General features: G+C 44.0%; 1 protein-coding gene across 1 annotated transcript in view; it reads right to left on the bottom strand.

Annotated features, from left to right (window-relative positions):
* CCDC90B (coiled-coil domain containing 90B) overlaps positions 1-6315 on the bottom strand; it is a 36435-nt gene extending 30120 nt beyond the window's left edge. The window contains exons 1-2 of the mRNA XM_032852953.1: positions 6188-6315; positions 202-321 (exon numbers count right to left, since the gene is read on the bottom strand). Coding sequence (XP_032708844.1) covers positions 202-321; positions 6188-6287 — 220 coding nt within the window. The 5' untranslated portion in view covers positions 6288-6315. The remainder of the gene's footprint in view (positions 1-201; positions 322-6187) is intronic.
* Between the last annotated feature and the right edge of the window lie 20351 nt (positions 6316-26666).

Below are 26666 nucleotides of genomic sequence, written 5' to 3'. Positions count from 1 at the left end.
TGTTTTTCCCCCACTTAATCTGAGTATTTCTCCTATCAGTAAATATTCCTCAACACTATTTTTTTTGACTGTAGAATATTCCACTGTATGGATGGCGCTTGTATTTAAAATTACTCTTAATTGTTCATAATAATGATACTGTCTTCACTAGGTAATTTACTGTGACTGTTAACATTCTTTCAAGAGGTACCCGTTTCTTACCATGAGTTTCCAAATCCTGAACCAGTGCATGGGTATCAAAAGTTAATTTCCTTTGTTCTAAAGGAGTTATGCCCACTCGCCTCATATCATATCCTTCCTTGGTTGTGGTGGTGAAGAAATCTGAAAAAGAAGACAGGTTTCTTCCTTGTAGTAACCAACACAAGCATGACATTTTAGTTTCTAAGGCATTTCTTCTATTTAGCACACAGTTCCAGCTCCTAGGAATCCTATAATTTCAAGGAAGAAAACGGAGTCTTCTGAGTGGCCCTCTCTTTCAATCTGAAAAGTTTCTAATGGCGACCACTGCAAAAATATTTCCTTTCCTCCTTTTAGTATTCAGATATATTTTGTTAGGAGTCAGTCGAAAGTTGTAACGTAATATACATCAAAAGCTTTAGGGGCGCCTGGGTGGCTCAGTCATTAAGCTGTGATCCCACGGCCCTGGGACTGAGCCTCAAGTGGGCTCCTTGCCCTGTGAGAAGCCTGGTTCTCCCTCTCTGACTACCCCCTGCTTGTGTTTCCTCTGTAGCTGTCTCTCTCTCTGTCAAATAAAATCTTAAAAAAAAAAAAAAAAAAAAATGGCAAGCTTTGGATATTACTGCCAAGTCTCTCATTACTGGAAGAGTAGAAACCACCCAACTCTCCTAGGGGCCAAGAAGTCTTTTATAGAGCTACAGTAATTATTTATACCTACATCACCATATAAAGTAGCTTTTTGAATGCCCACTCTCTTACATACCCATTTTATTTCCATCACAGTTCTCAGCTCTAATCTGAAACGGTCTGGTTTGTTCCTCTGAAGCAGAATGTAAGTTCCATGAAACTTTTGAGTTTTTCATCACTGTACCTTCAGTACCTAGAACGGTGCTTGGCAGATAACTGGGTCACAATATTTTACTGCTGAATCAACTGATGAATTTGATTTTAAATCCTAGGGTATATACTACTATCAACACAAAGGCCCTAGCAAATTTCTCATTTTTGCGATAAATTGTCCCATTTCAATAAATTCCCAATTTTTAACCTAGACAGAGTATGGTCCTTTTCCACATATTACTGATGAATTTCATTGAAAGGTATTCTTCAGAACTTTGTGTACATATAACTTCATTACTATTATTATGTATTAAATAACAGCTAATTAGTGTAACTATTAATTGAATAGTAGGTACTATACTAGATTTTTTTTTTTTAAGGAGATTTATTTGAGAAAGTTATTTGAGAGAACGAGCGAGAGGGAACCTGACACAGGGCTTAATCCCAGGACCCTAGAATCATGACTTGAGCTGAAGACAGATGCTTAAAACAGATTGAGCCACCCAGGCAGTCCATATACCAGATATTTTATATATTATGAATGCAAGGTGGTATTACCTACAGTTTTACAAAAGAAAACTGGACCTAGAAAAGGTGAAGAATTTTACCTAGAGTCATGGGCAGAATCAGAATTAAGACTCAAATCTTCTGAGTCCAAAGCTCATGCTCTTTCTGTCACCCTATGCTGTCTCTTTTTTATCCTAAATCACTTTATTTATCTAAGTACTTAAAAGACATAGCTGCAACCTCAGGTATTACTTTTCTGCTAGGTGATGTAGGGAAAATGTCATTCTTTCCTATGTATTTTTTCACCTGAATGCCAGGCACAGGGCATGATGTGCAAAACCAGACATAACTGATGTCTTTGCTGACTTTGTGGACTAGTAGGCAGGAAAGAGATATTTAAAAATAGTATTTAAATATAAACTCTAAATTCAATGACAAAAAAGTAATGGCCAGTTCTTTATATTTATATTCATTCAAATACTCAGATAAAAAAGGAATCAGATGTAAAGGTGGATCAATTTTGCACACATGGACATACACATTAGTACAGTGGTCAGCAACCTTTCTGGCTCTGAGTGCCATCTAGAAGAGTTAAGCAATGTCCCTCTGTGCATCAACATTAGATCTGAGGAAGAGAAAAGAAAAAAATGAGGGAAAAAGAGGGGCAGATTTCAGTAATATTTCTAATAGCAATTGTATTAGGAATGATTAGTACCCATAGTTACCCATCCTTGATTAGACGTTTAGTATTTCATTTGGGGTTTACTGCGGGGAAGGGGAGATTATACACACACACACACACACACACACACACACACACACACATATGTACATGAATGAATGGCATGATACTGCTTTCACGCCTATTATTTATCCTTAAAATTCTCATGTTATGGACGAGAAAAACAGGTTCAGAAATGCTAAGTAACTGCCTGAGATCTTATGGTCTCAGAGCTAGGTAGATGACTGCACAATTTCTTTCTTCCATGAAGGGAAGCTTCCCACTGATACGGGAAAAAGACCAAATAAATACCTAACACTGCTGCAAATCTCTGCAGGGTATAGCTGCAATCTCATGTCCAACTGTGTGCAATTTGGCCCTCTGCTCTCAAGGACTCTTAATTCTTTAATTCCCTTAATAATTTAAGAATGTTCTCCTTTTCTCTGCCTGCTCATATTTATCCTTCAGTGTTCAGTTCAAATGTCTCTTCCACCAGAAAGCCTGCCCAGACTCTTTACGGCCAGGTGTTTTCTTAATCAGGTTTTTCACAGGATCCTAGAACGTTACTTTGCCATACCTCAAAATTTACACATTTGTATGATTATTAACTGTTTACTTTTCCCACTAGGCCAGGGATCAGGTTAGCAAACCACAGCCTGCAGGCCACCACCTCCTATTTTTCTAAACAGCTTTACTGCAACACAACCATGCTCATTCACTTATGAATGAAAAAGATGAGAATTATCTAACTATAAACTCTAAGTTCAAACGATAAAAAAGAAACAGCCAGTCCTTTTCACACCTATGGGTGCTTTCATGCTACCAATACAAGAAGAGTATTAAGTGACTGTATGGTCCACAATGCCTACGTAATGCCTACAATGCTCATTGTAGAAAAACTCTTGACTACCACCACATTAGATTACAAGGTCCCTATCAGCAGGAACCACACCTGTTGTTGCTCATCATGGAATCCCCAACACCTAATACAACTCTTCGTGCTCAGCAGACATTAGCTGATTAACAGAAACTGTATTAGGTGTTGTGGATACAATGAAGATCAAGGCCATGGTTTTAAATCATGTGCTATCAAAATATATCCATAACGGAATAGAGAGGAGAGACATTTGATCCTCGATGAGAATAAAGGGTTAAAAAATGGCTATCTGGATGAAATCTTACCATCTGCAGCAATGTGGATGGAACTAGAGGATATTATGCTAAGTCAAGTCTATCAGAGAAAGGCAATTATCATATGATTTCACTCGTATGGAATTTAAGAAACAAAACAGAATGATACGGGAAGGGAAGGAAAAATGTAAAATAAGACAAAATGAGAGAGGAAGACAAACCGTAAGAGACTCTTAACTACAGGAAACAAACTGAGGGTTGCGGGATGGGAGGAAGTTGGGGGGATTGGGTAACTGGGTGGTGGGCATTAAGGAGGACACATGACACAATGAGCACTGGGTGTTATATGCAACTGATGAATCACTGAACTCTACTGTGAACTAACAGAACACCATATGTTAACTGAATTTAAAATTTAAAAAAAATGGCTAGTTATAAAAGATAGACAGTAAACCTTAAAGAGGGGTTACAGTAAACCTTACAAGTAAACCTTAAAGAGGGGCTAGCCAGGCAGGAGGAACAGGATGAGCAAAATTCACAAAGGCATGAGCTGCCTTTGCTATTTCTACCTTGGGCTCTATTTACTATGGGGCTGAGGAGAAATAGAGAAGGATCTGTGGAACATTCATTCCTTAGGTGTACTCAAATAGTTATGTAATCTTTGGCTAAGTCCTCATCACCCTAAGAACTAGGTGCTGACACCCTCCCTTGCAGTAGGACTTTAGAGAGCACTCTTCGGAGGGAATAAGGAAATGGAAAAGCTTTGATACCACAGCAGGGCTTCACAAGTACTTCAACTCATAAGCACTCCCCCTGCCTCCCAAAGCACTTTTAAGAATAAGTCTTTGCAAGCATATTAATAAGTAGAGAAGAGGAAGTAGCCAGAATCACCGTTCTTAGCTCAGGATGGGGTAACAGGTCCTTGATACCTTAAAAGTTCCCAGAACTTATACGATTGTACAAAACCCCAAACCCTTCCTTTCATATCTATCTTGTAGTTCTCTTAAAGTAAGAAACAAACTCTGTTTAAAGACTTAACCAGCATCACAAAGCTGTTAAACTGTGTATCTTGGATTAGCACTCTGGCCTACCTTGAACCAAGCTGCCTCTTTACCAGGAAAGGCCAGATTTTACTTTCCATTAACACACGTAAAATCCTGCCTCATTAAATCTAAGCTACAAGTTTTATATCAGCTTCTGCTAACTTCAGAGAAACAATACTTTAGTGACATAGCTGGTTATTAATATACATTTCTATATGCTGGTCTGTTGGCAGGCACTTTGCTAGCTACATCAGAATTACCAGAATTAAGTAACACAGATATCCCTGGGCTCCACCCTTCACGACCAACTCCCTAGTTCTGCAGTGGAGCTTAAAACTATGTAGTTTTACAAAGTATTGGGAACCAGTAATGAACTAGGAATCCAGCACTATTAAAACTTAGACAAACTGCATCACCTTCCCATGTCTTCTATTATTTATCTTTAAAAAGGATATTGAACTAAATAACTGAGATCCTTCCATAGGTCGAGGTCAAGGTTTTTAAATTCCTTCATTACTGACATTATTAGTCAAGTTTAAACTACGCAGTTAAGTATTCAATTAATATTTGTTCACTAATGATGGACACAAATCCTATTAGGTATAACGGGCCACTTAAGATTTCTCCAAGAAAGTTTTAAGTAGGGCAACTCAACAAATGTTAAAACACATCACTGCTTACTTATTAAGTATTTTCTAGTACTTCAAAAGTTCATTCTCCGCAACTGTTCAATATTCTTTGTTTACATATTCAAAATGAAAACACACTATCTCTCAAAATTTACAAAGTAAGATTGAGAATGGGATGATTTCCCAAGGTTCAAAAAATGCTATCTCCTTTTTCAAAAGTCCATCATCATGCGTAAGTAAACTCAAGACCTAAATATGTAAGCAAATACCTGGCGACAGACACTGGGAGTTCAACAGCAGCCTTACAGATGGGGGAATCAACAACTGCAATCTTACTGTGAAAGTGGAGCAACTGGCAGAATCCACAAAGTACAGTGGGCACTGGGTGGCTCATTTCCCCTGGCACTAAAGATTTAAGACGGTGAACAGAGAATGCTAAGGTTAGTACGAAGCGCCTGTTCTGTAGACAACCTTACAGAGTTTTTAAAAATGTGAGGGGGAGATTCTGGAATCATCTTTCAGCATAAAGTCTGACGTCCTTCAGGACACAATGCTAACAAGGGTGCCAACAAATTCAACACTTGCAGGTTCCAGCATTCGCGTTTTGTTTGGCTTTGAATGGCTACTCTGTGACTGCAGAGTGCTAGAAATTACAGCGAAAATAGAGCTGGCCTGACCTGAAGTGTATGCTGTGGTCTACCAAACACGGGAGCTTTAGACAGCACCCAAAAACCACAGCCTAAGTTTGAAGAGGCCACGAAAGAAACCAGAACTCTCGAACAGATTGCTCTTGACTGATCTCCCAGAGGGCGGCGACTGACAGCCTCGTTAGACCGTAAGAAGAAAACAGAGCCCGAGGAAGAAGCCAGGGGCGGGGTAGGGAAGAACTCTAGTGGCGGAGCCAGGTGGGAACCCCAGGCTCTCAGACGCCCGCTCTCAGGAGAAGACGGTGCCCTACGAGGTCCCTCGCCCTTCCCGCCCCAGCGCAACCCGGGGAGACCCTGCGGCGGGGTCGCCCGCACCGGGAGGGGTTGGGAGGGGCGTGGCACCGTGGCCTACGGTGCTCCCGAGCAGGCAAGAACCACTGGCTGTCTCCCCACAGAATACTCAGGCATCGGTGACAAGCTGCCTCGTCTCACCTCTCCGCACGGCCGGCGAAAAAACCCCGCCAAGACTCGAAAACCGACGGCCCTCATTGCCCTCAGAACACAGGAGCCGCCGAACACAGCGACTCCACATTTCCGGTTTTCGGCTGACCGGAGGAGGCGAAAGGGATGGGGGGGAGGTGCTGAATCACGCCCAGGCTTTCGGGCAAGGTAGTTCTGGCACCGCGAGGATGCTGGGAAGTGTAGTTTTTCGTCTGACCCACAAGCCACCACCAGCGGAGCCTCCAGTCGCGGTCCCACAGAGATGGGCCTCTTCACAGATGGACCCACAGCTCACGAGCATGGTTCACAGCGGCTCCGCTCCTCGCACCGTCCCTTCCCAACCAGCGCACGACGTCACCGCCCTAAGAAAGGGGGACCGTGTTTGAGACCTTCCAATGACCGTTTCCTAGCAATGAGATACAGCTCAACAGCAGAGGTTCCCCGGGAAAGCCAGCGGCCATTACCGGAGAGGCAGTCACATCCTACCGCCGGGCAAGCTGGGACTTGAAATCCTCGTCCGCTGAGCATTCCGGGAGATCGCGCAGAAACCTGGGATATGTAGTCGAACGAGGCCTTCATTCCTGTTGCTTCATGGCCTACTGCTTCGCCCTCTTGTGTATAGGAGGACGAACTTCAGTTGGTTTAGTCCCGTCTGGAGGGAAACCATTTCTGTTTCCAGAGTGGACCTGACTTTCACCACTTAAGCCCTTTGAGACCTGTTACTTCAGTCTTTGTTCCACAAAGTAAAAATCCTGAAAATAACAACAAGTTGTGGGGTTCAAATATGCTAATATATTCTTTGTAAATTCTAAAGTGGTCCCAATAGTTAGGTTTTAGTGGTTTAATTATTCTCACAAGGATGTAAACAGTTACCCCTGGATTTTCCTACTTGTTTTCAAAGCTTTGTAAATATCAGCTGCTTAACGAGCGCCATACTAAGCACTGAGGCCCGTTAAAGGAACAACACTTGATTCCTGTCAGCAAGGGTTTTAACAGGCAATTTATGGAGACGGCTATTAAAAAATTGAAGAAAAAAAAGGAAAAGCTTAAATTCACCAGGAAAATGAAAAAAGCAAACATAAGTATATACCAGTTTTACCTATTAAAGTTAAAAAAAGTTATCGATGCCAGCAAATACGCAATTAGATAGGGTCATCCACACTGCTGGCAGGAGTGTAAGTTAGTACAATACATTCGGAAAGTAATTTAATAATATATATGAAATTATAAAAAGTGAATAGCCAGAGGTTCACTTAAAAAACCTACCCAAAAATCAAAAGTAATCATAGCTATAACAAATATTTTTAAAAATTATAACCTATGGAATTTTATTTATAATAGTAAAATTTAAAAATAATCTAAATACTCAATGTGATTCAGCAACTTGCACAAATGCCCCCAATTGGAATACTATACAATCATATAGTTGGAATTATTATTCAAATGGGAATATTATACAATCATGGAATATTATATAATCATTAACATGATAAAATTATTTTAAAAAATTCTTTACATATACACACATATATTAATGATATATATACGTGTATGTATATCCCATATGATTGTAATTCTGTCAAATGACATGATGATCACTGTTCTGGAAGAGCTCACAGACTACTGGTAGATATAGACCAGTAAGTGGGACCAAGATATTTTTAATTACCTTAAGTAATAATTATGGAAAAAAGTGTACCTTTTTGTATATCCACACTTATTGGTTATTATTTACATTACTGTAAAACTCCACAACAGAAATAAAGTATTGATTAGTCAGGTGACCAAAGCAGGGCTAATCATTCTCTTTCACGGAACTTCTGTAGTGACCCATGTCCTAGCTCTTGCCCTTGTAGTTCTTGCTTGTATCCATGATGGTAGAGACACATCTGTCACTGTTTTCTCCAACACCTGGCATATCGTCTCACCCCTAATGAGCCTTCAGGAAAGATGTTTTGAATGGATCAATAAATGTTTGAAATATAGTCATCGTTTGGTGAGGTGACCTGATAGACTGGGGCATCGGAGTCATTTGGAAGATCGGGCAGAATTGGGGGAGATAAAACTGAAAATAAGAAGAAAAAGACTAAGGAATTGGGCTTGTACAATAGACTCTCAGGAGATTTTGAATGTTTTTTAGCCCAAACTGATAAAAGTTAGTTTGAGTACCTTTCCAGGAAACAGTCTTCACCATTTGCTGGGTCAGGCTTATGAATCATTGCTCCTTCCAGTGTCTGATGAGGTGACCTGGCCATGAGAAGTGCTCTCTCTCTGAAAGCAGCTTGATTTAGCCACACCTGAGACCAGTAACTTAGCAGGGAAGTGGGTCCTATCTTCTTCATTGTGAAGGGACACTTTTATTGTGTTTTTGCTCTTATGAGCCCCCAATTTAAAAATATCTTACACTCTTTACCAACCACATATACGAAGCCATTACGTATTTTCCTATTTTTGATTATTTTAAGACCCAGATAATTAGCATTTAGTGAGTAGGAGATACGCAGTGTTGATCCAATACCAAAACTGGTAACATCCTGAAGGACGAAGCACTTGCCAGTTTTTTGTTTTTGTTTTTGGTTTTTTTGGTGGTTTTCAATTTCATCTTCAGTGATGCTACAATTTGCTTGGGCATTGTGAAATTCCAGGTTCCTCATGAAGACCCCGATAGTTTTCCTTCTGAGGCTCAGAAGTCTGGGAACCCAGGTTGGGCATAATTGCAAGAGATGGTGAATGCGGCTCTGCTGACTTCAAGGAGAGAAGATGCAGCCTGGACTGCTCTCCATATTGGTCCTTTTCTCTAGGAATAGGTGATATGAAGGAGCCCTAATGTATTTTTTAGAGCACGTGAGTGAGGCTTTGGGAGACTGATGCGACCCAATGGGATCCTCTTCCTTGCTTAGTTTACTTTGAATTTTTGACACCAGAGGGAGTATGTGGACAGGATAGAAGACCATCTTTTGCCCTTGTTTCTACAACTGATTTTGTAGTTTTTGTATAATGAGTCAGAGGAGCCCATTGTCACAAAAGTTTTGTGCTAGTTTATGTTTTTTTAAAAAAAGATTTATTAATTTATTTGAGAGAGAGCACAGGGAAGGGCAGAGGGAGAGAGAAACTTAAGCAAACTCTTCATTGAACTCAGAGCTTACTTGGGCTTGATCATGACACTTAATTGACTGAGCCACCCTGGGGCCCCTGTGCTAGTTCATGTTAATATTACATTTCTCATGGCTTGAAAGTGACTACAAACCCCCTACCCACACGGCTCTGAGACCTTCTTTTCCTGATTATACTAAGGAGCTGGCAATGACAACCAATGACAAGTTTCCTGATTATAGTAAATCAAGAAAAAGATTAAAAGGAAAGAAAAAGAGAACAAAAGAATTGTTAAAACATTACTGTATTTTGCAATGTGACATCATGCCTGACAGTGTCTCTCACTGGTTATTCATTTATTCTTTCAATTAATCCTTATGGAGTACTATTTATGATGTCAGGCACTTTGCTAAGCCATAAGGATCCAGACATAAGAGCAAGTGCTGCCCTCTGATTGCTATCAGTCTAACTAGATCAATACTATGATGAAGGAGAAAGGTGCTGGGGCATCTGGGTGGCTCAGATGGTGAGGCACCTGCCCTCGGCTCAGGTCATGATCTCAGGGTCCTGGGATGGAGTCCTGCATCTGGCTCCCAGCTCAGCAGGGAGACTGCTTCTCTCTCTCCCTCTGCCTCTCCCCATCCTGTACTCTCTCAGTCTCTCTCTCTCTCAAATAAGTAAATCTTAAAAAAAAAAAAAAAAAAAAGGAGAAAGGTACCAAGGAGAAAAGTCCCTTACATCAAGGGAAGGAACTCCTGATACGTGGAACTTTCTTCATCTCTTCATGGAAGCTCGCTCATTCCTCTACATCAGTACATTTGAGCTCCTCAGCAACACCATGAGTGAGGCAGTGTTGCTCCTATTTCACAGACGGGAAAACTGAGGTTCAGAAGGCTGAGGTGACCTGTGTCCCACGTCACAGAGCAAGTAAGGGGTCGAGCTTAGAACTGAACGTACTGCTCGCGGTACAGAGAAGTCACACTGTCACTCACCCCTCCACCGCTGCTGTTCATGGCACATGGGGCACAAACTGTGAAATCATGGCTGCTGTTAGGGACACGTGGCCTCTCCTCCTCCAGGAGGCTATTCTGCATCCTTTTCCATTTGTTCAAGAAAACAAAATCTCTCATACAAGGGTGGCAACTAGGTTTCATCTTCATGACGACTCTCTTGGACTGACTGCTCGGAACAGAGCGTTGAGTGGTCTGAGGCCACATCCTGGTGTGGTAGGGAAGAGTGCCCACTGTGGACTGGCCATGTCTGCCACAGATGCAGGAAAGGGAAGGGGCCGCACGAGTGCCGTTTGTAGTACATCAAGATCCTGCACCAGTCACGACGTTTCCCATGACACTCACCTCCACCCCCAACACCCACTGTGTCCACTTTCTCTTATTCCTTCCCTTCCCAGCAGGAATGGTTCCTGTCCATTTAATAATAGCTTCAGTTGCCTGAGCAGGTAATGGGTTCAAGGCACTTGGCATATATTACTGCCAGGCCTCACAACAATCCTGCAAGTTTCAGCGAGGTTCAGTGACTAGTTCAAGGGCACATGAGGAGTAAGTAAGTAAGTTGAACCCTGAACCAAAAGGTGAGTTTTACTTACATTTTGTGGTGGGCCATGAGTACCTTCCTATTTACTGTTGGCTTAAAGCCTCACAACACCCCCAGGAGGTAGTTTTCTGGGTTTACAGCTGGGGGAGGCAGAGACCCAAAGGAGAGGAGCCGGCCACAGAGTTGGGGAGCCCTCCAGACTGGAGTTCAGGTCTTCACCTGCTGCTCCTCCCCTCCCCCTGCCAAGAGGAGCCCTGGATTGTACAGAGCCTTTGCACAGAGCTGATCTATGCCACCATGGGGAGACTCTGGGGGCCCCTGATTAATTTTACCCCATCATCCTTACTCTGTTTCCAGCTCTTCTCATCAAGAAGGTCTTTCTTTGATTGGTGGCTCCTTCTTCTGTCACTTAGCCTCTTTCCTTTAAAAAAATATATTTTTGAGGTGAGATTCACATAACATAAAATCAAGCATTTTATTTTAATTTTTATTTCTTTGTTTGGTGGGCAGCAAAGCAAGGTTTATTGAGCGTTTTGAGTGATAGTACAAAGCTCTGGAGGAGGGAGGAGACCTGAGAGGATTGCCCTAAAATTAAGCATTTTAAAGTAAACAGTAGCATTTATTACATTTGCATTATTTTACGACCACTACCTCTATCTTGTTCCAAAATGTTTCCATCTCTGCAGTGTAAACCGTTGATGCAGTAAGCAGGCTCTCCTCACTGCCTGCTCTCCCAGCCCTTAGCTACAGCCAGTCTGCTTTTTGTCTCTGTGGCTTCATCTGTTTTGGGTTTTTCCTATAAAATCAATTGCATTTTACAACATGCAGCCTTTTGTGTTTGGCTTCTTTCATTTAGCCTAATGTTTCAGAGGCTCGTCCATGCTGTAGCAGATCAGTACATCATTCTTTTTTATGGCTGGATGACATTTTTTGGACGTACATACCACAATTATCTATTCATCCACCGATGGACATTCAGGCTGTTTTTACTTCGTGACTATTGTGAAGAGTGCTGCTAGGATCATGTGTGCACACGTGCTTGAGTATCTATTTTCAATCCTTTGGCATATACCTCGGAGCGGAATTGCAGGGTCATATGGCAATTCTGTTCAACTTTTGGAGGAAAAACCCATTTATTTTTGATGGGGAATTCGTTGTAAAATAGATAGACATGTACTTTTGGAAGACCCAGAGATGAAAAGGGGAATCTTCTACAGATTAACAGAACCAGGGTGGCTAGATATGAAAAGATGAGATGTGGCGAAGAAACTCCATTCCTCCAAAGAGCTATGGGCAAGAAGGGATGTGTGTGAGGTGAGGGGTGAAAAGTAGCCTGAGGTACAATGCCTCAGCGGGGGTGGGAGCTCTCCTCAAGACGGCACCTCTCCTGGAGGTGGTGCCCCTTCCTCTCAGCCCCAAGGGATGCTTGTGACACTGCCCAGCTCCAGGAAGCTGCAGAAAGCCCAGCAGGATTGCGAATCTCTTTACATGTGAGCATTTTATGTATATTTGCATTGTCATCTTAGGAATTACGGCCATAAATGAACCATAAAAATATTGTTACAGCGATTCTATCAGAACCTGAGGCCTGAACTTGGAACTACTACAGAAAGAGAGACTGAGAATTCTCAAAACCTCAACACTAACAGGCGACCATTGAAGGCAGGTATGTGTGGAACGTGGGCTGTGTGGCCCTAGGAAAGGACAGTAATGCAGAATCAGGACAACAAATGAGGAACTGCTGGACAGGAAGAGGGAGGAAATACTTCTTTAGATCTACCTGGCTAAGGTTCAGATGGTTTCACTGTTCCTGAAGATGCCTTCCTGTCCCAGTGTGGTGGTTATAACTGGTTTTACTTATGTTTTAAAAATTTGCATAGTAATTTCTATATGTTTTATTTGATGGGTTAGGTTTGTTTATTCTCAACTTTTTGTGGCCACTATTAAGGTTCCAAACCCTGAATCATGCAGAGCAGATTCTGATGTCCAGAATGGGCAGGCCTGTTAGGCAGTTTACATACACAAAAATGTTGTCTGAATATAGGTGTTTTCTGGATTCAAGGCCTTGACCCAAGCACCATTTATGTTGCCACCTTGGTCAAATGGATGTCAAGATGTCGGTATGATTTCTGATAAGATGGCAAGTCTTAAGTTGATGGGCACATGCAAATGGTTCAGCCCTTCTGGTTTAAATTACCCAGACACTTGCCTTAGCTCACTCCTCACTACAGCAGCACAGTACAAAAGATAAACATCAGAAGTTATGTTCTTTTGGAGAGGAAGGCGCATTCCCATCTGGATCTGAAATCTGAAGCCGGCGGTCCTCAAACATAAGCAGTTTCTTTACAGAAAGTTCCAACAAGGAGGAGAAAATCTTGGAACCAATCTCGCTTTTGCCTACAAAATGATCAAACTGTAATTATCACATTTAAGGGGTAATTGTTCCAATTGTACCAGAATGGGATGCTCCAGCCCTCTTTCTTCAGCTGACACAAATAGAACTGCTCTGAAGATGAAACGGTACTTCCAGAACAGCTTGCTTTGAGCTTGTTCTTTTTATAGTGACTCTTGGGTCAGGGAGAGGTGCTGCGTGGGCAGGCCCAAAGGAGTCTGCTGGGGTGTTGGCCCCTGAAGCTCTTCCCTCTCCCCAGCCAGCCTCTCTGATACCCCCCTGCAGCCACAGACCCAGACCCCAGAGTAGCACCCACATTGACCTAAAGCATTAAGATTTGTACCCTTTTTCCATCTGTACCCCAATGTTCATAGCATCAATGGCCACAGTTGCCAAACTGTTGAAAGAGCTGAGATGCCCTTCAACAGATGAATGGATAAAGAAGATGTGGTCCATATATACAATGGAATATTATGCCTCCATTAGAAAAAATGAATACCCAGCTTTTGTATTAACATGGACAGGACTGGAGGAGATGATGCTGAGTGAAACAAGTCAAGTAGAGAGAGTCAATTATCATATGGTTTCACTTACTTGTGGAGCATAAGGGATAACACTGAGGACATTGAGAGATGGAGAAGAGAAGGGAGTTGGGGGAAATCGGAGGGGGAGAAGAACCATGAGAGACTGTGGACTCTGGGAAACAAACTGAGGGTTTTGGAGGCGAGGAGGGTGGGGCTTGGGTGAGCCTGGTGGTGGGTACTAAGGAGGCCATGTATTGCCTGGAGCACTGGGTGTGGTGCATAAACAATGAATCTTGGAACACTGAAAAAAGAAAGTAAAATAAAATAAAACATTTTCATCCTGCTTGTCAGATAGCAGGATTTGGCCAGGAGGCCTGATAGTTCTCAGATCTGCCACAGGGCAGATGAAGCGGGGAGGGGCGGCTCTGCTCTGAGTTGCTTTCACATGGGGCAGGATCAGGACAATAGCGCTTTAAAAATAGGGACCCCAGGAGATGAAAAGAGGAAAAAAGGATGGATACTATCACATGCTAAGCCACTGCTATGTTTTAGGCACCGTGCAGGCAGTTTCTCATATGTTACCTTAATTAGGTAGCAAAATCTCAGGTAGCCAACACAGTGTTTGGGAGTTAGCCGGGTGAGCAGTCCTTTTTTGGGTCTTGAACTTCAAGAAGGTCTTGAACTTTTATCTTCCTCATTCTGTCTCTGGAGAAGGGAGTAGTAGCAGGAGCCAAAAGCAGACAGCAATCCTGAAAACTACTTGTGAGCAGCCGGGGTGAGCTTAGATAGAAGGGGGGTGGGGTTGGGAGAGCACACGAGAGCATAGTTTCTCTTCCTAGTTGCAGATCACCATGGGAAACAGGTAAGGGTGAGAAATGAAGCAGGTGCTAGACCCTAAAGGATCTTGTATGTTACGTAGAGAAGTCTTGACTTCTTGGGGAGGACGGACTGTGGTGGAAAGCAGCCCCAAGATGCTACCACAAAGTAGGGAGAACGGGCAGTGTTGCCCCAGCTGGTGTTGCCCGTCAGGTCTGGGCACAATCACTGAATTGCTTGGAGAAAGTTTAAATACACACATCTTGTCAGGAAGCTGCTGGGCTTCATTGCTTTGTATCCAAGTGCATCCAGGCCCGAGGCTGCTAACCCCGGACACCAGGAACCAGTGACTTACTGCGTGTGCCCACCTGGATCTTGAGTGGAGAAGCGAGGCCTGGAGGGTGGGGATAGGGGAAGGGTTGGGAGCCCACACTGAGTGCCTGCAGCCTCTACTCTGTCTCCACTATTCAGAATTTGTACCTAAAATATTTAAAGAAACTGATTTCAAATGCAAATTAAAGGGCAAATGTTCTCAAAAGGAACAAAAAATATTGGTGGGTTTTAAAAATATAATTTCACGTGGACTTGGAATCTCACATTGGTTGTTCAGTTGAGCGGGAAAAAAGTCAGATCTAGAGTAAAAAGGTGGTGGACACCATGCTACATGCTGAGAAGATACTATCGTCAGGAATTTTCTGGTTCTTCATGGTAGAAACTCGCATTGAGAGTCAACCATTTGTCAGTTACACACACGTCCTCCTCTACTCACGCAGGGCAGACTGGATCCATATGTAGCCTGGAACAGCTGGAATAGGGCCTTGAACATGAGCAGGCCTCTTGCCGTCTCTTGTTTTTACTCCCTGATGCCTGCTGCCTCTGCAAGGCAGAGTCATGGACATGATGGTCATGATGATGGGCTCTAGAGCCAGTCGACCTTAGGCTTCGTTACTTGCTAGCCGTGTGATATTGCGCAAGTTAGTTAAACCTTGCTTTGCCTCAGTTTCCTAATTCAGAAACAAGGTTGTTCATATTATTGACCTCTGGGGGTTGGGTTGTGAGCTAATGAACATAAAGAGCTTGGCATGGGGCTGAGTACATAGAAGGTGTTTAAAAAGTGTTAGGATTTATTACTTTTCTTCGACTGCAGTCTGGCTTTTCCCATATGGTAGGAAAACAGTCGCTGACAGCTCAAAGTTTTACATCTGACCAGCCACCAGTGAGAGACTAACCGAGTTTTCCCTGGTCCCATGTCCAAATATCCAAAGGGAAAGATTCAGAGGCTCACTCTAATTTGACTTTGTTCCTGGACCAATCAATGTGGCCAACTGGATGAATGCCATGCTTGCCCCATTTTGATCTGTGGTCCCTTAGGGAGCAAGAAAGACCATTACGACAAAGTCCCTGGCTGATCTACTGGAGAAGGTGGGATCCCCAGCTCCCCCAAGTAATGGGCACGGTAATGCAGGTGCACACAAGTCCAGCAGACCTTCCCATTTCAGAGAGTCCTTGCCAAGGCCTTTGGGACCTCTGCACTCAAGGAATCCTCTATAGATTCATATTACTCCCCACAGAACGCAGAAAAAAATAACAGAAATATTGTGACCCTATCAGGCTCTATTCACAGATGTGACTGTCCACAGAGGACTATGGAAATAACAATGGATGCTAGGCTCCTGGGGACCTGGTCAGCTCTCTGGGCCTAAGGCCTTGAGCTCCTCAGGACAACTGGTGCCTGAGCCCCTGATTTCCAATCAGCAGTTTTTTATTCCTGTTCCCGTGGACCTTGGCCATCCCCTTCATCCCACATGGCCTTCCCCTTTTCCCTTCTTTGAGAGCCAAACTTGCCTCTCCTGAGGCCCCCAGACCCTTTTGCTGGGGCTCAGGAACTAGATTCTAATCTCTTACCAATCCTCATACAAATTCTTCTCCAACAGAATGAGTTAAAGGTGATGGTGAAGATAGAAGTGTCCCCATTCTCTACCCTCCTTTGCCCTCCAGGGCTTTTATACAAAATCTTCCCACCGTCCTCTTGGCTCAATAACACTTTCCCGTATACCAGCCTTATAGCAGCAGCGATTCAAACTCTCTTCTTAACAAAATTCCAAATAAGCCCATGTCCTCAACCTCTAGGGTGGTTTGAAAATACGCAAAATGGAGAACATTAGAATCTGTAAATGTCAAGGATCTACCGTACAGACGTGGAATAGTTCTCCCTTTCCCTAGGGTTCGATTGGAGTGTTTTTGGTGCAGCTGGCACTAAGCTGAGCCATGTAGGATTTTGACAAGGCAGGAGAGCAGTATGAAGGGTTAAGGGGGGGAAGGCACAGGGGAAGGGCAGGTCATGTTTTGGGGATGGTGAAAATTGGATGTTCCTAAGCCTCAGGGTGAGTGGAGAGATTAATAAGAAATAAGGTTGAAATGGCACAACGTGGCTCTTGGAATCTCCAAGACAAGCAGAATTCTTTTCCCAGCAGCCACACACAGGAAAGATCTTGAGTGTCCCTTGCATTGTCGTAAGCGACGAGTGGGAGCCTCTATTGTGAAGAAATGGGGTAGAGTTGGTGGGGCATGTGTGTGTTTTGTTGTCTGTATGGAAGTCAGCCTCATTATAGTGAGCAAGTGTTTTCTCATGGTAGATTTAAAAATTGCTCACCTCATTAAACATTTACTCATTTTTGTGTCACTTTCCAGAAGATGTTCAGAGTCACTGCAGTAAGCACATGTGGACTGGCGATGAGCTGCCTTCCTGGGGAGCTTTCCGAAACAGAAGTGTCTCCCCTACCCAACCTTCTGGGAGTCCTTGTCTCTGGTGGGTGCATATGTGGTTCCACGGTTAGCTTCCTCACTAGACTATAAACCCCAGGAGGGCAGTGACTAGGTCGTATTCATGCCCATGATGCCGAGCAGGGCAGGTTCTTAACATGGCTTAGGTAAACTGAGCCACGATGAAGAGTGTGGGAGTCTGAGTCTGGGGAATAACTTTGGAAGGTGAGAGGCCAGCAGCAGTCTGAAAGGGGGTGTGGGGGTCATAGTTAGAAACAGAATATGAATTGAACTTCCAGGAATGACTCCCCCAGATCACACTGCAGAGTGGCTGCCTTTGCCCAAATCAGGAAGCTGTTGCCACAGCTGTTGCCTCTGAACCCAAGGCAGGTGGACTCTGTTCTACCCTGAGAGCTCATGTCTCATGCCCTCTCTCTCTCCCTATGCAACTCCATTCCAAATTTAAGTCTCAGACCAGGACATCTAATTAGAGAAATTAAATCATGTTTGGAGCTTGTGTGAAAAGACGTTTGGGCAGTTGTGGTTTTAGGGTTGCAGCCTCTGTCCAGAGCACATTAGAGGGGCAGGCATAAACCAGTTCCTCACCGTGTCCACCACGGTGAGGCTGCTGAGAAGGCTGTGGGATGGGGATGAGGCACAGGGAACTATACTGCCTCATTCATTCAGCAAACATTCTCTGAGGACCTCCTGTGTTTAGGGACTGAGCTGGGAGAGGTGCAGAGGAAATGTTCCTGCCCGTGGGGCACCATCAGTCCTAAGGACTGATGCAGAGATGCTCTGGATGAAACTCTCAGTCCTGCCTCCAGACAGGACTAGCTCCAAAGGCTGGGTGAGGATACTGCCCAGGCAGGAGCCAAGTCCCAGCCCCAGCACTTATCCCCTGGAGGACAAGGGGGCACAGATCCCGGCAATGGACTTACGACCGTGAGCTTAAGCTTCTAGGCAAAAGCCTCTCACAAAGATTCTCAGAGCTGGAAGAGCCTTGGTGGTTAGCTGGTCCAATGGGGGTGATCACACGCGCTTCCTCTTCTCTTGCATCCTTGAAGAGTGATGAAAATCATTTTTAGCTTTATCTAGACTCTTGGTTTTATCTTTTAGTTTTTAGGTTCTCATTTTATGGGTCAATATGTGGCAGGTTGCCTCTTAGATGAAATATGTGAACAGGTGTAAGAATAGAAAATTAAGTAACAGCAAGTTTAAAAATGTTAATGAAATCAGGGCACGCAGGAATAATAAGAGCTTGGTTTCCACTGCAGCTTGGTTACTGTGGCAGGTAATTGAGGCTGGAAACATATGTGAGACTGAGCTTCAGGTCCTCTCTGGAGGGTGGAAGGCGAAGGGGAGAAAATCATCATCACAGAAAGAGCTGGAGAGGATGCTGCTTACATAAGAAGAGAACACACACAAAGGAGTTTCCTTTCTAGTAACAGGACCTATATTGCTCCCATTTATTTTGTCTCCTCAGTAAGAGTGTGGGGTCCGGTGGCCCAAATCTGAGTCCCTGTCCAGGCAGTGAGTGGTCAGTCCTCCTCTCCTGAGGAAACAAGCACTAAGGTATTGGTCACTGCGGCAAAGTCTTGGGCCAGCTCGATGGGCCACTAGCGGTGGGCGAGGACCTGCCCTCCAGCCTTTTGGGCATTGAAGGTGGTGTGAGTACACGAGAAAGGGGCATTTACTGATTCTTTTTTGAAGATTTATTTATTTATTTTAGAGAGAAAGAGAGAAAACATGAGTGGGAGGGGCAGAGGGAGAGAGGGGAGAAAATCTCAAGCAGACCACACGGAGTGCTGAGCCCAAGGCAGGGATTGATCCCACCACGCTGAGATGGAGACTTGAGCAGAAAGGGAGAGTCAGATGCTCAACTGACTGAGCCACCCAGGCGCCCCCAAAATGAGGCATTTATTGAAGAGATGTGAAGTACTAAGGAAAATGGATGTATGAGTCCAGGCTTGGAAAGTTCAGACAGGCATCACCTTGGGGGAAGGGAGGTACCCTGAGCCCAGTCGGACATAAAGAAGCCCAAGGGGTGCGGAAGGATGCATTTCGAGGAAGAGGCTCATTAAGAATCCGGAGCCTCAGGAGCGGGGCTGTGTAGCTCCTCACTCTATTGCTAGACCATCAGGGTGCTAGGGCTTTGTTTCTCTTTGTAAGTCTTTGGATTGGTCTAGGTCCCAGCAGGAATTGGCTGGCATTCCTCAGCTGGGATTTCATTTCAACTTCTAATGAAGGGACTATTGGAAAAGGTGTGCCCAGAGATAAGGATCGCTCAAGGAGACCCCAGAAATTAGCAAGGGCAGGAAGCCATTATCACTCCTGGGCTGATAGGAGTAAGGAGGGGAGATGGTGATCTTGGAGCCTGGTTGAAAGTTGCTGCCATTTAAAGACTGCCTGGAGGGAACTGTGGCCATAGAGGAAGGCAGATGTCACCAGACCTAGAGCGTAGGAAGAGTAAATTCTGTGACCTTTCTCTCCTCCAGTCTCCAATCTCCTGCAAGTTGCCCCATTGGCTGAACTTGAACCCAGCCAAAAGCCAGAGGGTAAAGGAGCGTGGGGATGTACTCACAGAGGTCAGCCCCCAGGACCACACGGGAAGAAGAGTGGAGGATGGGTCAAGGGTTGGGGGGGGAGCGAGCGCAAGCAGAAAATCACCAGTACAGAATCCCTGCTTCTTTCTCTATCAAGTTCCAGAGAGGGAGAGAATCAGACTGGCTCGGTTAATTACTCTGGCCTGTTTGGGCGGAGCTTCATTCTATAAGTTTCTGGTCAGCCTTGGGTTGACTGACCTTGAGTATTTGAACGTTTGCTCTCCAACGGCTCTGGCCCGAGGAGGAAGGACAGGTTCGGGGCTCAGAGCGTGAATTCCCTCTGTGGGGAGTGTGAGCAGGGCACTTTCCCTCAGAACTGGCTCAGTAGACTGGGCGTGTCCACATGCTATGCCAACTCTGCAGAGACAGCAGCAATGTGCTGGGGCCTGACTTACAGCCGCACAGCCCTCCCAGGTAGTCCCAAGTTTGCATGGGCACAGGTGGCATCATTTTGAGACCTCTAGGAAATGTTTTTGGCAGCAAATGCCAGAACCGAGGCTGGATGGGCTGACTTGGTGACTGACCCAGGGTAGCTAGCCCTTGTGTCCTTAGGCCTCAGGAACACACCTCATCTCAGACTCCCCCGGGAGCCCTCCCACGTACAACCCAATCTTCAGATGGTTTAGGATTAGCCTACAGCATATATACCCCTCTAGCCCAAGGGTTCATCCTCTCCTCTTATCTTCCCAACAGTTTCTCACATAGTGTTGGATGCATGATACTTTTAGGGTCATTTCAATACAAAACATTCACTGGTATAATTTAGGCACTGCTGCGCCTGGCAATTCAAAGGCAAAGAAAATACAGTCCCTGTCCTTAAGGAGCTCCCCAGTGTGCCAAGGGAGACAGATCATAGACCAGTACTGTGTGTTGGGGGTTATGATGGAGCTAAGCAGTGGGAACTCTGCATCGCAGATAAGGACCCTGCCTAGCTTAGGGATTCAGAGAAAACTTGTTGGGATAGGCAATGCTGGGTCTTGAGGGATGAATAGGAGTTGGCTGGTATAAAAGGTCAGGCAGATTATTCTAGGCAAAGGGGAAAACATGAACATGGCTATGGAATAGTAGTGCAGACAACGCTGATGATGGTAATAAGAGCTAACTGTCTTGAGGACTTCTGGTATACCAGGCTCTAAGAATGACATGTGTAGGGGCGCCTGGGTGGCTTAGTGGGTTAAGCTCTGCCTTCAGCTCAGGTCATGATCTCAGGATCCTGGGATGGAGCCCCGCATCCGGCTCTCTGCTCAGCAGGGAGCCTGCTTCCCCTTCTCTCTCTCTGCCTACTTGTGATCTCTCTTTGTCAAATAAATAAAAAATCTTAAAAAAAAAAAAAAAAGAATGACATGTGTATTATGCCATTTAATCCTTACAAAATCCCTGTGAGATAGGGACTATATCATTTTCAGTTTACAAATTAGAAAGCATAAACATAGAGTAGATAATAAACCCTCACAGAGCTAGTGAGTGGCAAAGTGTGACAGGAAAGAAAAGGCCTTGAATGCCATGCCAGGGAACTTGAACTTTATTCTCTTTTTTTTGTTTTTTTAAAGATTTTATTCATCTGAGAGAGAAAGAGAGTGCACAAATGGAGGGGAAGAGCAGAGGGAGAGGGAGAAGCAGGCTCCCCGCTGAGCAGAGAACCTGATGTGGGGCTGGATCCCAGGATTCAGAGATTGCGAACCTGAGCCAAAGGCGGATGTTCAACCATCTGAGCCACCCAGGTGTCCCTTGAATTTCATCTGTACTCAGTGAGAACTGAAGCACTTTCAGTGGAGCTGTTGTGTGATCAGATGAAGAATTTGGAGATCTCTGTGGTTGCAGTGTAGACAGTGAATGCGAGCGCAACAAGACTGGAGGGACAGATTATCTCTAGGGCTGTTATCCTTTCCAGAGCTGGTTCCAGCTGGTAAGAACTGGTGAGAACTTGCTTCTGACCCCCTCACTACTAATTAGCTACCACCCAGTCCTGCCTCCTGGAATAGATAAACTCCATTCTTCCCTTCACGTCAATAATGCCAGGAGCCCAGAAGGGGGTGGGAAGCAGCATGTGTGTCTGTCCTTGTGCTGGTCATTTGTGTAAGTCATTAGGGAGTGTGTGCTTGCTGGAGGGGTGACCCACCAGTCCCTGCTGCTGCCTCATCCTGTCCTTCTTATGCAGGAAGAGCACTGCTACACATCACTCCTGTCTGCCTGCATTTTGCGGGACGAGGGAGGAGAGCACCCACTGGGTTGAATCAGTAAAAGATTTTATTTTCCAGTAGTCTCTCCACCCCAACATGGGGCTTGAATTTATATACCTGAGATTAAGAGTTGCAATGCTTTCCTGACTGAGCCAGCCAGGAGGCCCTGCGATGAATCATTTAAAGATCAGAGCTTACATAGGGCTGGGATTCCTGAGATCCTCCTCCTTCCATTTCTCTGCTGGGGGACACTGCAGCCACCTCTCTGGCTCGCTTGCGTTTCTTTAGCACCTGTCCCAGGCTGGGTAAAGGTGAGAGAGGCTAGGGGCTGGTTTTCCTGCCCCACTCTGTGAAGCCCAGACACAAGAGGCCCTCCTGCTCTGGCTCCTTCCTATGCACGTGGCTCCTTTGTTTGCCTGTGCTGTTTTCTGCGTTGGTCTCAGCTCCCGACATGAAATGTAAGAGCTGGGATCCTCACGTGGGCTGACGGGAAAGGAGCAAAGGAGGCCTCTCCATTGGCTCTCAGCCCATAATCCAGGCTGTGTAGACAAAAGAGTGCTCCATGGGGCTTCGTCCGCATTGGTGTCCACGGCCTCAGAGTAGGACCTCGTGCCACACTTACATTTCCCTCAAGAACCCTGTGGGTTGGTAGGAGGATGGGATACTGTACCATGTCTAACCATCTGCTTTGTGAGGTTCTTGAAAACACAGCTTTTCTCAATGGTTCCTTCCAATACAATTCCTCTGTAACTCAGTATTTTCATTCCCACTTTACAGATGAGAGAACTCAGGCTTAGAGACGTTAAATGACTGGCTCAAGGTCTTATTTACTCTCAGAACTGGGTCAGAGTCCCAAGTGGGATCAGAAGGTCTCTCAGACCCCTTCCACTATAGACAGCAAATGAAGTAAGTAAAGCCAAGCGTTCTCAAGGAGCTGCTCGGGCATTTATTCCTAACGAGATATTACCCTGGCTGTCCTTTTAATATTTTTATCTTCTTCTGGTAAAAACAGCACAGATATATAATTTCAACTGCAAGATCTGTTCCCAAATGAAAATAGCCATGACATTTTTTTTTATACAAATATATATGCATCCCTCACGAACTGATATGTTTTTACCAGCCTCCAGATACTGGAATACAGTGGTTTCAGGAAAATAGTTTTTGGCAACACTTGCTTTTGAAATAAACGCATTGGGATGCTTGGGTGGCTCAGCGGGTTAAGTCTCTGCCTTCGGCTCAGGTCATGATCTCAGGGTCCTGGGATCAAGCCCCACATTGGGCTCTCTGCTCAGCGGGGAGTCTGCTCCCCCACCTCCCCGCCTCTCTGCCTGCCTCTGTGCCTACCTGTGGTCTCTGTCAAATAAATAAATAAAATATTTAAAAATAAAAGAAATAAATGCATTATTGTGATTTAAAAAATGTTTTTGATAAAATTTCTTAGTCAAAGCAGAGATTTAATTAATTGAATTTTCCTGCAGAGCTCTTAGGTATTTCCGCAACCGTAGCCTCCCTGAGTACAGCGGAGTACCGTCCCCAGGAATTCTCCCAGTTAGAGGGGAAAAAAAAGAGTAAAAATAATTCCACTATCCAACAAAACAGTTATTTGCATTTTCATGTATTTATTTAGCCATTTTTCTTATGAGTTCTTTTCTTTAAAACATAGTTACATTAAGTAGCAGTGTATATACAACTTCATAGCTTACTTTCTAAAAAACTTAGTATTAACTGTTTATTACCTGTTTAATATGAGTTGTAAATTATTGCCATTTTCTCATGTGCATATGGAGGCTTGAAGATTGAATTTTTAAAACCATTCTCTTATTGTTGGACATTTGAGTCTTCCTTTGTTTTGTTTTAAGATTTTATTTATTTGAGAGAGAGAGAGAGCATGAGTGCATGGGTGGGGAGGTGCAGAGAGAGAGAGACAGAGAATCTCAAGCAGACTCTGCTAAGTGCAGAGCCCATCGGAGCTCGATCTCCTGACCCTGAGATAATGACCTGAGCTGAAACCAAGACTCAGATGCTTAACAGATTGAGCCACCCAGGTGGGCCTTGAGTCTTCTTTTGTAAACAATATAAAATATTTTCCATGTTTAAGACTGATTTCAATTTTTAAAGCTGACTTTACTGGATAAGAACATAAATATTTAGCATTGTTCATTTTATATATTTTCAAGTTGTTTTATGAAAAAGTTATATAAATTTATCTTGGTATTTGTACTTTTGAATGCACGTTTCCCTGTATCCTTACTAGCATCAAATATTATTGTGACAAAACCTGTTTTTCTTTACTAATTTTGAAATAGGATGGCACTTCAGAATCACTTTTAGTCCTTTTTGTTTTGATTATTGAGGTTATCTCTCTAAATGTTTGCTTACTGGTTGCAAATCCTCTTGAATGAATCCTCATATCTTTTGTCCAGTTATTAATTAGGCTCTTAAATTTTTAATAAAATGTATATTATAGTGTATGGTATAGATTTTTTTGCATTTATATACCAGAGAAATAGTAATCCTTTCTCTAACATATGCTGTGAATATTTTTTTCATAATCTGTGATTTTTAAAAAAAATTATTTATTTATTTGACAGAGACCTCAAGTAGGTGGTGAGGCAGGCAGAGAGAGAGAGAGAGAGAGGAGGAAGCAGGCTCCCCACTGAGCAGAGAGCCAGATGTGGGGCTTGATCCCAGGACCCTGGGACCATGACCTGAGCTGAAGGCAGAGGCTTTAACCCACTGAGCCACCCAGGTGCCCCTGTGATTTTTTTTCCTATGTTAACTCTTTAGTAATATGTATCATTTTAAAAGAAACAAACCAGAAACAGACTCTTAACTGTATAGACAAACTGATGGTTATCAGAGGAGAAGTGGGTGGGAGGATGGGTGAAACAGGTGATGGGGGTTAAGGAGGGCACTGTTTTGATGAGCTCTGGGTGTTGTATGGAAATGTTGAATCACTGTATTGTACACATGGAACTAATATAACATGGTTGAATATCTGAAATTAAAATTAAAACTTACATAAAAATAAAAAGGAAAGAAACATTTACAAACATCATTTTCAACAGGATAGCTGGGTCCACGAGGCTTCAAAAAATCGTCACAAAAAAATGAGATCAAAGGGACTGTGTTGTTTAATCTGGATAAGACTTGGGGGAACAGGACTGCATTCTTCACTTACGTGCAAGGCTGGGGCATTAGAGAGAAATCAAACTTACTTTGCACAGTTTAAGAAGGCATAAGCAGGGACTTTGGGAAGATGGGAAGTTGCAGGTAGTAAATAATAAATGAGATTTACTGATTATATTCTTTACACCAGGCTATGTGTCCAGTCTTCATTAATCCTCACCACTGTAAGGGAAGAACTATTATATCTCTCCTCTGGTGAGCTTAAGGGCACATGGACAGCCAATGACAGAATTGGAATCCAGTGCAGGCCGGGGACAGACCTCAGAGCTCCACCTCTTTCAATGGACTGTGAGATGGAAGCTGGTCACTTCCTGCATCAGGGTCTCCATTCCCTCATTATAACACGCGAGTTGGAGCAGAGGTCCTCCAGGTTCCTTTCCAGCTTGACTAGGTGAAGGAGGACAGGCTGGGAAGCTGTAGCTGCTCTTCTTCAGGCTGTCCCAGTCCTCGTGGACCCAAGAGAAGGTCACAACTAAAACAAGGTCTCTGAATTTCTATTAAGTGCTCTTTTTTTTTTTTTTTAAAGATTTTATTTATTTATTTTAAAGATTTTATTTATTTATTTGATAGAGAGGGACATAGTGAGAGAGAACGCCTGCTGAGCAGGGAGCCTGATGCGGGGCTTGATCCAGGACTCTGGGATCATGATCCGAGCAGGAGGCAGACTCAACGGCTGAGCCACCCAGGCGCCACTAAGATTTTATTTATTTGAGAGAGAGCTCAAGCAAGAGAGCACAAGCAGAGGGAGCAGCAGAGGGAGAGGGAAAAGCAGACTTCACTGAGCAAAGAGCCCGCTGGATCCCAGTACCCGGAGATCGTGACCCACGCCAAACGCACACACTTAATGGACTGAGCCACCCAGGCGCCCCTATTAAGTGCTCTTTTTACTAAGGAAAGAAGGCCTCTGCATTTCTATTAAGAGTCTTTTTTTTTTTTTTTTTAAATAAGGAATGCTGCTTCTCCTTTCAAGTGTTCCCATTCAGCCTTCCCAAACCTGAGAGGTTTGCCATAAAAAGGAAGGTCCTATCTAGTACTTGAAATAGCCTGAGGGAGGGGTCCTGTCTAGGTCATATGGAACATTAGAATTGCCTTTCAACATAGAGAACCCAGTCCCTGAAACCACACTGGCCTTTTCGGAGTTGAGTAAATTGGACACTTCTGCTAGGAAAAGTGTGGTGTAGCTTTTATGCACATGCTTAATTAAAAATGAGTGAACAAGCAACCAGCTCTAAGTGTGAGATGGGGATGGAAAGTGAAACACAAACTGCACAGATGTTTCCAAGCCAGAGCACAGAAGAAACTAACAAAGTTCCTTAAATCTGAACAAGCTTCAGGTTTTGTTTTTTTTTTTTT

This window comes from Lontra canadensis, unplaced genomic scaffold (genome assembly GCF_010015895.1).
Source record: "Lontra canadensis isolate GAN:19392208 unplaced genomic scaffold, GSC_riverotter_1.0 scaffold7, whole genome shotgun sequence".
NCBI classification, from domain to species: domain Eukaryota; kingdom Metazoa; phylum Chordata; class Mammalia; order Carnivora; family Mustelidae; genus Lontra; species Lontra canadensis.
The sequence above is the reverse complement of the archived record's forward strand: the minus strand, read 5'-3'. Positions and strand labels throughout refer to the sequence as shown.